General features: G+C 44.0%; 2 protein-coding genes across 6 annotated transcripts in view; both read left to right on the forward strand.

Moving 5' to 3' along the window:
- Nucleotides 1-14,172, forward strand: part of LOC147033493 (butyrophilin subfamily 1 member A1-like) — a 253,394-nt gene that overhangs the window by 235,513 nt on the left and 3,709 nt on the right. For all 5 annotated transcript variants that reach the window (XM_085855817.1, XM_085855789.1, XM_085855809.1 and 2 more), the window contains 3 exons: nt 1,230-1,288; nt 7,034-7,104; nt 10,783-10,841. In XM_085855817.1, the coding sequence (XP_085711943.1) occupies nt 1,230-1,288; nt 7,034-7,104; nt 10,783-10,841 (189 nt within the window). The remainder of the gene's footprint in view (nt 1-1,229; nt 1,289-7,033; nt 7,105-10,782; nt 10,842-14,172) is intronic.
- LOC147033497 (tripartite motif-containing protein 14-like) overlaps nt 1-14,172 on the forward strand; it is a 234,279-nt gene that overhangs the window by 63,594 nt on the left and 156,513 nt on the right. The gene's annotated exons all lie outside the window — the stretch shown is intronic.

Below are 14,172 nucleotides of genomic sequence, written 5' to 3' on the forward strand. Positions count from 1 at the left end.
GTCATTTGAATGAAAATGGACCACTTAATGTGACCTTGACCTTTAGACACAATGACTAATGAGTGTTCAACATTTTCTCATAACAAGAATTTGTTAAAAAACTTATGATAAAAGCTCAAAAGGAAAAAACGTTATGGCTTGGACACATGCACATGTACGCACGGTCAGGCATGCACATATTAACACATACACACATACACGTCCACATACACACAAATACGCACACACAAGATCAAACGAGTTGAGAAGCAATGGAACTCTGGAATACCATACAAATTCTGCAGCACTCGGAAGTAAAGATTGAAATACCATGAGTGAAGATATGATGCAGAATCTGAAAGATGTCCATCCCCCCGCCCACCCGCACACTTTTCTGTTTTGTCTGACTCTGGATCCCCAAAGTAACTCATTAATGAACAAGGTCATGATATATCCTCGCAATCAATATCAGAAATTTCCAAGAAATAGGAAAGGTGACATATCGACTGCAGATGGATGTTTTTCAACTCTTTGCACCGAACGATGTAAAATTGACAGAACAACTGAAATTAGTGAAGCGGTACTCCAACGACATCGAAATGAAATTTGGCCTGGATAAGTTTGTCAAGTGCAGATTCGTGCAAGGTAGACCAACAAAAACGCACATGAAAAATCAACCTAAATACAACAATATAGTAGCGAGACAACTAAGGATCATGCAACTGCCTCGGAGAAGAAGAGGGCCACCTATTATTTCACAAAAAATGCACAAAACAAATGCCAAATAAAAAAACGAGGATAATCTTAAAAACATGCCTCTTCCCAAGAAATAAAATCAAAGCCATAAACCAACTTGCAGTACTCGTGTTCCAATATAGCTGTGGAATAGAAAACTGCCCACAAATGGAAAACAAAAAACTAGATATCAAAACAAGGAAACACCTGACTGTCCAGAAAATGTTTAATAAGTATCAAATACAGGTCCGGAGTATCAAATAATGTGACTACAACTCTGTGGACATTTAAAAGCATAACAGCTGAATTGTGATAAGCTCTAGAATCTCTTAACCTGAACCGAATGTCAAAATTTAAAATGCAGATTTTACCTTAACAGCAGTTCTGACTGCTAAAAAAAGTGTTAATTTGTCAAATTTGCACATTGCTTGACACACACATGCTGAATCACTGTTGAAAATGTTTCTTACGTATCGCTGTCAAAATTGAAATAATAATCTCTTCTGCTTTTTCAGGGAGAATACAAAAAGGATTTCAGAAGGTCGGATTGCTGTGTTGGACGGTTCTCTGCAAGGTTAATGAGATTTTCTCATTTTTTTATTTTTATTTTTTACTCCCACCTCTGCAACAAGCAATCTGCAAAACTATATCTCTTACATTTAGCACAAGACCACATTATATTATCCATCTTATCATTTGTTCTCAAAAGTTAATATTTTCACCTCTTCCCTTTATGTTATACTGTAAAACCTTTCCAAAACATTTCAGTTTCTTACAGACTGTGTCAGGATTTACCGGGCGTACTGGCGTGCGCCTGTGATCAGTATACTCGGAGGGTTGGGTTGGAGGATCGCTTGAGGACGGGACCTCTGCACTGGGCCGCGCTATGAGAGGGTATAGGGCAGCCCGGAATCATGGCGAAACCCAATCCTTATCCCTGTGTTGTAAGAGGCGACCAGAGTTGCGTCAGGAAGGGTATCCGGCATAAAACCGATGCCAAATCAGTATGCGGATCATAACAGATGATCTGCTGTGGCGACCCCTAACGGGAGCAGCTGAAAGAAGAAGAAGAAGAAGAAGAAGAAGAAGAAGAAGAAGAAGAAGACACACTGTGTCAGGATTTATCAGTGACTGTTTTTATCTTGTACTTCCACAAAGAATCACCCGCATATTTTCTGGCACACAGGTTTCTCTTTTCCAAAGTCTTTAGATATGACAAAGTGGTCCCAGAAAATATCACATGAGAACTCCACTGTTTAGGAAGCCACATCACCACTGCTTTTGCTTCGGTCATTCGTTTTAGTCACAGAGTAAAAGGAACTTCAAAGCAGAATAGAGAGAATGCATGAAGCAGAATACAGAGAACACATGCTTCCAAACTAATTAGAGTTTTAAATATAATCTATGTATAATGGATGTAGTGGAGGTTCAAAGGGAAAATGGACATGGGATAAGGTGATGTAGTTGGTCCCAGGCTTAGTTTCTTTGGACCATTTACTCTTTGAATGCTCTAACATTATGAAATATAGAGTGTACGAGGTGCAGTGGGATGCAAGAAGCACGCACGCCAGCATCAACTCCGCTTTATTGCGCGACCAGAAGTACACTCCTGCCACCCCTAGCGGGCGAGGCATGATATACGAAAACCCAATCACGTGACACAGCACACTCCTCCCCTCGTAAAATGACCCGTCACAGGATGAACGGACAATCACAACATGACCATCTGAAACCCATCAACACTCATAATCCTCCAAGTACCGCGGCTGCACCCTGACCCGCCTCGGACGGGCAGCGCCGCCAGACAGCCCAGGCTCAGACGCCTCCCGGCTCGGTCGAGGTGACACCCTCGCCGGACTCGCACTTTCCGCAACACCAGCCACTCCCGACCACCCAGCCTGCTCGACGTCCCCGGGTAGGACGGCATCAGGTGAAAACCCCCTTGGCGTGGGCCCAACCATCCCCGGCGATACAACGTCAGGTGCCGGCGATACTACCGGTGGGGGTCCCGCATCGTTCGGCCCGGGGAGGTGTGGGGGGGGGGGGTGACGCTGAACAGCGATCATGCATTTGGTCCACGTGCCGCTTCCACACATCCCCACCATCATTCTGCACCATGCAATTCGCCGGCCCCAGCACCACAGAGACCACCGCCGGCACCCATTTGGAACCGTGGAAATAATCGCGCACCATTACCTGCTGCCCCACCTCGAAGCTGCGCAGCCGCGTCGGACGCGACATTGCCCCACTCCCCGACCCTCCAGGTCGCAGCAAATCCAGCCTGGACCGCAATGCCCCTCCATAGAGACGAATGGCAGGCGAATCACCCATGACAGGATGAACTGCGTTCCTGTAATGGAGCAAAAAGACATCGACCACCGTCTGCACAGGTGCAACACCCCCCTGCGCAAAACCCGCTTCAACATCTTGACAAACGACTCAGCTTGGCCATTCGTCTCAGGATGATACGGTGCGGACCTTAGGTGTCGAATACCATTCTGGCGCATAAACTCATCAAATACGCCTGCGATGAACTGCGGACCATTATCAGAGACCAGGATCTCCGGCAACCCTTTATTAGCAAAGATCGTCTGCAGTTTCTCTACTGTAATGTTTGCTGATGTATGCTGCATTACTACAACCTCCGGCCATTTAGAGAATGCATCGATCACAATCAAAAACATTTTGCCATTAACCGGTCCCGCAAATTCTACATGGACCCTCTGCCAAGCTCGGTCTGGCACAGGCCAGAGACCCGAAGCTCGACGCGGGTTATCAGCATCTGTCTGGCACGCGGCGCAACGCTTAACCAACTGCTCAATGTCTTTGTCCAACCCCCGCCACCACAACAGGCTACGAGCAAGACTCTTGGTCTTCACGATGCCAAGGTGACTGACATGCAGTTCTTCCAAACACCGCTGCCTGAACCTCGGTGGAATCACCGTCCTCATTCCCCACATTACGCACCGTTGGACCAACGACAGCTCCGATGCGCGTGACGTGAAAGGTTGAAATGCCGGTGTCGAAGGCAGATTGCTCCAATTCCCCGTAGAAATCGCCTGGACGACACGGGCAAGCACCGGATCACGAGCCGATTCCACCGCGACCTGCCTGGCCGTGACCGGCCCGCTTTGGACCTGGCCCAGCGCGAACACATCGACCCGGTCGGCCAACTCAGACACAGCTGGACCCTCCGCACACGGCAAGCGAAAGAGCCCGTCGCAGTTAGCATGCTTCTCGGTGCTTCGGAACTGAATATCATAATCGTAAGCACCCAGAAACAGACACCACCGCTGTATTCGCGCGGCTGCTACCACCGGCACCCCGTGTTCGAGTCCCAGGATGAATTGAAGCAGTTTGTGATCCGTCTGCAAAGTGAAATGCTGCCCCAGCAGGTATTGATGAAACCTCCGCACACCCCAGACGAGGCTGAGAGCCTCACGCTCAATCTGGGCATATCCGCGCTCTGCTGTGGACAGGGTCCGGGATGCAAAACAAACAGGCCGCTCGTAACCATCGTCCATCCTGTGGGAGAGCACTGCCCCGATGCCATATGCAGAGCTGTCGCATGCCAATAGGAGCGGACGCGCAGGCTCGTAGTGCACGAGGACTGTATCCTCTGTGAGCAGCCGCTTGACGCGGTCGAACGACGCCTGGTGCGCAGGCCCCCAAGCCCAGCGCTCGTCCTTCCTGAGCAACCGCGTTAACGGCGCAAGTTGTGAGCTGAGCCCGCGCATGAACCTTTGGTAATACTGTGCCATACCAATGAACGAGCGCCGCTGCGTCTTGTCGCGAGGCGGTGGCATGTGCTGAATCGCCTCCACCTTCCGAGGACCTTTCAACAGCCCCTCCGGCGTGATGATGTGCCCAAGGTATTCCAAGCGCTGCTTGAAGAACGTGCACTTGTCCCTGTTCAAGCGCAGGCCGCACGCTTCTAGCTTTGTCAGCACTTGGGCAATGTTCGCCAGATGCTCGTCCGCCGTTTTCCCCGCAATGAGCACATCGTCCAGGTAGGTCTGAGCGGGCAGGCCAATGCAAACCTGATCCATGGCTTTCTGCCACAAAGCTGTGGCCGAAGCAATCCCAAAACAGAGTCGGGTATATCGATAGAGTCCTTGACACGTGTTGATTGTCAAAAGCTCGCTACTCCCGGAATCCATCGGCAGGTGAAAATATGCATCACGCAGGTCTAGCTTCGTGAAGTATTGACTCCCCGCCAATCGCACATATATTTCATTGATTGACGGCAATGGATATGGCTCCACGCTGAGCCCCGGGTTAACCGTGGATTTGAAGTCCCCGCACAATCGGACGTCTCCATTCCGTTTCAGCACCGTGACAACTGGGGTGGCCCAATCCGAGCACGACACCCGTTCGATCACTCCACAGGCCTCCAGCCTATCCAGTTCACCCTTGACCTTGTCCCTCAGGGTATACGGCACCGGACGCGGTTTACAAAACCGAGGAACCACCCCCTCCTTCAAGAAGAGTTTTGCCTCCATGCCCTTGAGTTTCCCAAGGTCTTCGCTAAACAACCCTTGATGTCTTTGAAGAATCTCCTCCAACTGATCCTCCCACTGGCTCGGCACGGGTTGCACAAGGTGAACTGCGGCCCAGTCTCGCCTGATGCGGGCCATCCAATCTCGGCCGAGGAGAGACGGTCCCCTCCCCCGCACGACGTACACCCGAAGCGTGGCGACCTGGCCTTGGTACCGCACAGACACGTCTGCCATCCCGACTGGCGTTATCTTCTCACGGGTGTACGTGAACAGCGTGAGGTTAGACCTGATAAGCTTCAGGCCGTTGAGTCTACGCGCGGTCTGTTCGCCAATGAGCGACACCGCTGCTCCCCTATCGACCTGGAACGTGATCGGCGTTTTGTTCACTTCGACTTCCACGGTCATCGGGCGCGCAGTCGCCGGGCCAATTGAAAACAGGTCCATCAACGGCCGCTGGTTCCGCCCCGAGTCGCCTCGCACATCGCCGTCCATGACCTTAATGGTGGCCGGCGCCCCACGGCACACACGCGCCAAATGACCCACCTTGTGACAATTCAAACACACGTTGCCTTTACACGGGCATGCACGGCGCAGGTGTCGACCTCCACATCCCAAGCATGTCCGCGGGGTCACCCCGCCGCACGCGCGGCCGCGCGGCGACGTCCGACCCGCATCGAAGGTCGTGCGCGCGTCCCGGGGTGCTCGCGACCCCGCGTGGCCGGTGATGGCTCGAACATCCCCGCGAGTCTGCTCGACCGCTGTAGCCATGCTGACCGCCGAGTCGAATGTTATGGCTTCACCCTTCAGCTGTAAAACCGCTGAAACCATCTTCGCATCTCGTAAACCAGCAATAAAACGATCTCTGAGCCGAGCTGGCCGCTCCCCCGCCATGAACTTGCAGGCCACGGAAGAATGCTTAATCCACACCACAAAATCAGCGATGCGTTCCTCTGCACCTTTCGAGAGGCGATCGAACTGGAATCGAGCGAGCTGTAATGACTTCTCCAACGCCATGTGTGCTTTCATCTTCTCCACAATGTCCTGAAACGACAGCTCGTCATCCCGGGGCCTGTTCGGTGCCACCAAATCACCCAGTAGCCGATAATGCTCCGGCGAAAGCGAAGCGAGCAAGATCGACTTCTGTTTGCTCTCGTCGACCACATCGTTCGCGTGGAGATAGCATCCCAATTGCTCTGAAAACAATTCGAAGTCGTCTCCGTCGAAAACGGGCACAAGTCCGTATTCAACCATCCTCGTCAGCCAACTAGAGTGTACGAGGTGCAGTGGGACGCAAGAAGCACGCGCGCCAGCATCAACTCCGCTTTATTGCGCGACCAGAAGTACACTCCTGCCACCCCTAGCGGGCGAGGCATGATATACGAAAACCCAATCACGTGACACAGCACAAAATACACCTGTAATCACTCAAATTGAGAATCAATTCAGCGGTGGAAACAATGACATAACAAACTCTATTTTAATGCAAACTGCCCATGTCAAATTCCCATGATTAATTGTTTTCTTCATCTATTTTCATTTCATGAATGAAATATGATGACTCACAATATTCCAATGTCTCCAAGATATCACAATTCAGTTATGACTATATTATGTCAGTCGACTCACTGGCTCATTTTAAAAACACCATACTTACCTTGGATATTGAAATTTTCCCAATGTAACCACGTTTTTAAAGAAAGTTCAGTGAAAAAATTATAAAAGCTACATACCTCAATAAATTATCTACATTTGCTTTAAAAGTACAACAAAAACATTGTTTATAGATCATTTTTTCTAATACGTGATCATTGTTTTTGCAGCAATCTCGTGTTTCGAGAATGGATGTGGAGAAACAGACCAATAATCTTGCACCTGAAGTCAGGACACTACTGTAAGTTGGACTCGTGATGATAAAATATTCTAGTACACTGATCAAATTCTTATTCTAACCTACAGGGGTAGATTCTACTGCACTACTGCATTGTGCAGTCTACTGCACTCTAATCTACTGCATTGGGAGCAGTACTGATCCTCAGTGGTGAGGCAACCAGGAAACCAAATCTTTAAAAGTTCTGGTCTGAAATGCATTCAATCAGGTGGAACAGTATCAGCGATGACTATCAGTACCATGGCCATGGAACCACCTGGCTTTGGAATTGCAAGCAACCCAAGTGGTCGGTAAATTGTAAGTTGGTAAAACAGCACTGCCATATACCACTGTCAAGTCAAGTATATCACTGGACTTGCAATGAATGCTTAAAAGCCAAAGGAATGTGTCAACCAATTGAGCAATACATGAGCTGGAGCTAGCGACATGACAAAAATCGCACCTATGTCTGAAAGAAGCAGTTAAGTTTGCCATTTTAATATTAAATTGGCAAAGTCTAGAAACGAATGGAACCCATTATAATTTCCCTTTAGAATTACCCTCTCAAACCCTTGAGAATTGCACTTTAGAATTACACTTTAGAATTACCCTTTATAACCCTATAGAATTGCACTTTAGAATTACCTTTTATTGAATTACCCTTTACTCTGGAATTACCTTTTACTCTAGAACCCTTTTGAATTGCACTTTCGAATTCGCCTTTATAATCCTTTATAATTATCCTTTAGAATTACCCTTTACTCAAGAACCCTTTACAATTGCACTTTAGAATTAGCCTTTATAATCCTCTATAATTACCCTTTAGAATTACCCTTTGGAATTACCCTTAAGAATTACTCTATAATTGAGCCTATTGTTGCTTCGTGGTTAAAGCCTGTATCTCACTGGGCTGTGACAGTTCATGACAAAATGCAAACGGGATTCTACAAAATCTCTGGAAACATTCGCGGTGGTTCTCAATTTCCTCGCATGAGTCGAAGGACGTCGCTCTAGTGTCGCTGGAATTTTGAACATGTTCAAAAAATTCGTGCGACAAATTTTATCTCAAAATAGTCACAGAGTCGTCGCGGTTGTCTCGAACCGGTACCGAACCCTTCTCAATTTAGTTTCCGTGAGTCAGAAGGTGTGACAAATGTGAGACAATTTTGTGAGGGATTGGCGACCTATGAAACTAAATTGTGACTGATTGGAGAAAAAAAATGATAATCTTTCCTGGGACCACTGAGAGTGTGACAAAACTGAAATTCAACAGAGAATATTTTTGGAAGAAATTAATCTGAAATTTGCACAATGTATTGTCTACTCAATTTAATATATACATAGAAATCCACATGTTATCCATGCAATCTAATGTAGTTAGATTCACAATAGTTCAATCCAGAAATGACTAAAAAATAAAAATAAAAAAACTCATAGTCCAAATTGGAAAACCAGTATTCTCTGTCCTCTTTCTCTCCTGTTCTGAGCAATGGCCTTCAATGCAAACTTTTCATTTTCCCATCATTCCTTTCACCTTCCCATCATTCCTAAATCATGTCACACATATTTTTACATAAATTAGGTCACACCCACAAGCCCCTATCAAGGCAGATGAACAATTGGGTCACACACAATGTTTGGTGGTGCAACGTTGACAAATAACAGAACACTTTGAACAATCAGGCTTGGTCAGCATTCTCCTGTAATCCCACCATCCTATTCTGCCAGGGCACAGCTCCCACACCATTGTAGTACTCAGTCAGGTACTCTCTTACTCGTTTCCCAACTGACAATATGATTGCTGGAAGGGAGAGGCCTCAGATATATATGGTCCCGATTTCTCAATTGTCACGCAGAGTTGCATGCGACTGTTGCACGACCTTTGCGCGATGGTCACACGACCGTCGTGTGACTGTCGCATGACAGTTGCATGTGCCTTAAAAATCTCAGTTTTGTCACCTGAACGTCGCGCAAATGTCGTGCGACATGTATGCGAACTCCAGGCGAAGTTCATCCCAAATTTCGCCAGGAGTTCGTGGGACATTCGTGCGATATTCGTGAGACATACGCAAACGTGTTTTAGTATAAATTCAGTGTGATTCCAAGTGAAAATTATCGCTGTTTTATCGCAATTTGGTGTCTCCAATTAGTCGCGAGCTGTCGCAGCTCACCAGTCGCGAGCTGTCGCAGCCCAGTGAGATACAGGCTTAAGGCAGTGGCTCGGGATCCTTGGGGGTTCTGAGTTCGAGCCCCGCTGGCTGCTGAGTTCGCATCAGGGGTTTGACTCAGCCTGTCATCCTTCTGAAGGTCGGTGAAATGAGCACCAGTATACTGGTAATTATCACTGCAGGATCGAAGGTGACTAAAGGGTTGGCGTCAGGAAGGGCATCCAGCTGTAAAAGCATTGCCACAAGAAAGGGTACCATGAGTGGAGCCCATAAATAGCTGACCCGTGCTCAGGGATAAAGGCTTTCAAATGGTGTGATGATGAATTACTCTTTATAATTACCCTTAAGAATTATACTTTAGAATTACCCTTTTAACCCTTTAGAATTCCCCTTTATAATTCTTTATAATTACCCATTAGAATTACCCTTTAGATTTACCTTTAAGAATTACTCTTTATAATTACCCTTATGAATTACCCTTTAGAATTACTCTTTAGAATTAATCTTTATAACCCTTCAGAATTACACTTTGGAATTACCCTTTATAACCCTTCAGAATTACTTTTTATAACTACACTTTAGAATTACACTTAAGAATTACACTATATAACCCTTTTTATTACTTTTTATAATTACCTTTAGAATTACCGTTTCACCCTTTAGAATTGCACTTTAGAATTACCCTTTATAACCCTTTAGAATTACTTTTTATAATTACACTTTAGAATTACACTTAAGAATTACCCTTTATAACCCTTCAGAATACCCTTTAAGAATTACTCTTTATTATTACCCTAAAGAATTACCCTTTAGAATTACTCTTTAGAATTACTCTTTAGAATTACACTTTGGAATTACCCTTTACAACCCTTCAGAACTACTTTTTATAACTACACTTTAGAATTACACTTAAAACTTACACTATAGCACCCTTTTTATTACTTTTTATAATTACCTTTAGAATTACCCTTTAACCCTTTAGAATTGCACTTTAGAATTACCCTTTATAACCCCTTAGAATTACTTTTTATAATTACACTTTAGAATTACACTTAAGAATTACCCTTTATAACCCTTTAGAATTATACTTTATAATTCTTGAAGAATTAAACACGGTAAGTTTGGTTCTTTTTCTTCATTTTTGATGGAAGTGAGGACAAAGCCAAATAATGAAGCAGTTTCGCCACCAACAAACAAAAATTTGGATTCATTTTTGGGAATAATGTTGAGGTTGGTGTCGGACCTATATTGTTAAATTGATCTAGATATAACAGAACAAAAGGAACAGTCGAAAGAGAGGGGGAACACATTAATGATGAGGGACAAAACAGAGGATACTTGAACAAATAAGGGATGTGGGGAAGAATGAGTAGTAGGGGAGGACACAAGGGGAGGGGTTGTGGGGTGCTGATTGAGGTTTTGAATCATCAGCTTGACTATTATATAAGTGAAGGAATTTAATCACAATGTTTAAACCAGAAAGCATTTCAAATGCAAATTTTTGTCTTCTCAGTATTTCCATGTTTTTACCTAGTGATGAACATAATGAGACAGATGCCGTGGAGAAGAAGTTGAGCAGATGGAGAAGAAAGTGTAAGTAGTGTAATGGGAAATAAGGGAGTTGATGCTGGGGTGAGGGAGTGTGGAGGGGGCAATGTTACAGTGTATTCACTTATCTCTTTTTAAATAAGCATAATAATTACAATGCTTATTTACATATTACTTAAAATTTTAAACTTTGTCCATACACGAGTAATTAAAAATCGGAAAAGTATGATATCATCACATCATCACAATATGATACAAACAGTAGGTTATCCACCTCTGCACAAGTGATGTGGCACGAAGGCCAACAACAGTGAACAACTTGACAAGTGTGTTGTCAATAAGAATCACATGAATTCCAAACATGGACCAAAAGGTCAACATAGTCCCAAGGTCAACAACTAAGGTGGTATTTCTAAAATCCTCAATTTTCATCCAATTGACTTGAAATCTGAAGAGGATTTATATTTCAGGTCGCTGAATTGAAACAATTATTTTTAAGGTCCACATCGGCCAAAAGGTCAACATGGGCTGAATTTCTAAAATTGTCAATTTTCATCCGATTCACATGATATTTGAGGAGTTGAGTATTTGGTCATTTAATTCAACCATCAATTTTTTTTAGGTCAAATTTGTTTTATGTATTTTGCAAGCATCGTGCTCTGTACAACGTCATCTTCTTGTTTGTAGGTTTGTCTCTCTGTGTTTGTCCACACATAACTTTCATGTTTTCTCCGCAACCGCTTGTCAGATTGAGAAGAAATTTTCACGATATGTGTGACTACTCATCTAGAATGATGAAATGATAATTAAGATGTCATATGTTATGTAATTTGGCAGCCATGTTGGAAAAATGGAAAAACTTTGGAACTCTGTATTTCTGAAACTGCAACAAGGAAAACATTGAAACATGGCATGCGGCAAGTACTCCTCATGGGGAATAAGTGCGATTTTTTTTGCGTCATCGGTGCCTTCGGTATGATGTCATAAATGCATATGTCATATGATGGACACCACATCTGATCAATATGAGAATTTTTCAGCATCATTTTGGGAAAAAATGATCCACAGAAAAAAATTTGATGACCTCATTGGTCACGTGATTCGGCTGCCACATTGTTTAGAAAAATAAAAAAACCTTCAAAATCTTCTCTGAAGTGGCTGAACAGATTGATGTGAAACTGTACATGTATGACTGCATATTTATGAGGAACAAAGATTCACACATATGATGTCATAGGTCACATGGTTTGACAGCCATATTAGAATTACCCTAAAACCTATAAAAAAATTTCTTCTCTTGAATGGCTGGAAAGATTGAAGGGGAGCTTCACACAAATATTCCCCAAGCCTTGGTGTTACTAGGGTATTCATGAATATTTGATGTTACATGGTCTGGCAACCATATTGGATTGAGCAAAAATATTATAATTTTTTTCTCTTGAATCGCTTAACCTTATTCAATCGATGTGAAACTTCACAATTTTGATCTTGTCGTGATGGGAAATATACACTGGTGTAGTGAGGAGGGCGAATGGGGCAGCCACCCTGAGTGGCACTTTTGTGAGGGGCCGCTAATTTGTTTTGTTCCACCTGTCATCTATAACTATTGACACTTCTGAGGACAATTTTTCCGTGGCATGTGAAAGAGCAAGCGCAGGGAGTGGTTGAACTGTGTAAATGGCCCCGCCCTCCATTTGCTGACCAATTTTTGAAGCCAATGATGTCTCAAAGAGAGGGGATGGGCAAAAATGAGCATGCGGCATGCTGAAACACTAAACTCGAAGACGAGGCAGTGAGGCGTTGGCGTCTCATCCCAGTTCACTGTTCACATCTCATTACTGTGTTCGTGTCTCATTCCTGTGTTCATAGCTCATTCCATTTCACCATTCTCATCTCATTCCTGTGTTCCCATCTCATCAGAGGCATACCTAAAGACTGGAGTATTTGGCATCTGGGGTATTTGGCCTTCCTTTGGCACCCGTCCTCGAGATGAGTAATTTTAAAAATCAAATACACAGAAAACATATCATGTGTGCAAGTAAAATTTCAAGCAGATAACAGTACTATTCCTGAAGTTAGCAATTGGAAATAAGAAAATAGTTTTTCATTGGTGCAAACCGCTTCAGTTTACCTCATGTCCTTTCTTCCATCCGTCCGTCAAAAGTGAAGAAGAAGAACCCTTCTACCGGACAGTGTTTCATTCGATAATAGTTTGTTGTTGTTTAGTTTTTCTTGTGTTGTATAGTTTTTTGTGTTATTATGTATTTGCATCATGGCAGTAAGGTCATCCCGCCTGCTGGGGAAGTAACCGTCAGTCCCCCAATGGGGCCACTATTAAAGCAGTGTAGCTGGTTCACTGCACAACTTCCTTCCGACACAATGCGATTTTTGTTTTTTCTGGGATGTTTGACAAAATTACAAATAATAAAAAAGAATGCGGGTACAAAAATAGGAAACGGGCACGGACGAACAACTAGTGTTTTCTTTTTATTTGGCCTCATCTTCCACACGCCATTCTCGTTCCGGAACTTGGACTCAAGATTATTTTGGGGTCATTACTAAATTAACTTTATTATGTGGTAAATAATAATATTATAACGTCACTTGTAACTAAAATCATCGTTATATCATCGTGTTGGTATATCAACTCTCCCAATGGCAATTTGACATCTCGCTCCGAACGGCTTTTTTCCTCGATACACCACTGGGAATATATGTTTTTAATTTCAATCTGATCAGATGCTTGTTGTGGCAGCCAGAATTATTTCATTATTTGAATCTGGATTCTTTTTTTATTTTATTATTGTATTTTAATAAGGCTCGCTTAACTGTTCCGAGATGGGTTTGAGGATAGAGGAGTGGCAGCTGAAATGCAAATCCTATTCAAGTTCCTCCTGATGACTTCATCTTTGCTTTTTTGCTTGTTTGTGTTCCTTCTGATTACTCCAATGCAGGACTGTACTTATTTGATTTGAATTTAAGTTATTTTAATTCCATTGAACATTCAATTAAATACTAATAAACGTCGTGGGTCAGGGTCAGGTGTCAGATCAAAGTGGGGTGACATCAAAGTTGGATGTCTTGGTACCTGCCAGCAGTTATAAAGTAGCAGTTCTAGTTATGTCTACTATTAATTACGAAACACACCAGTAGACAAACTCCACACAGATTTCAAAACACAAAACTGCATAAACACCAAACAAAACAAGTTCTACTGAGGACCTGCAAGCTCTGATTGCTCTTTTTCTTGTTCCAGTTTACTTTCTGTTTCAAAAATTGAAACAATAAGTTTTTGTTCACATGGTTGAGGCTTGTGGAAGAGTTAGAGAAGAATGGAATAGAAGAAAATGGAAAGGGGAAAACAACAACAGCAGAG

This window comes from Eptatretus burgeri, chromosome 2, assembly GCF_056783735.1.
Source record: "Eptatretus burgeri isolate ZD-2024b chromosome 2, Ebu_testis_v1, whole genome shotgun sequence".
Classification (NCBI taxonomy): Eukaryota; Metazoa; Chordata; class Myxini; order Myxiniformes; family Myxinidae; genus Eptatretus; species Eptatretus burgeri.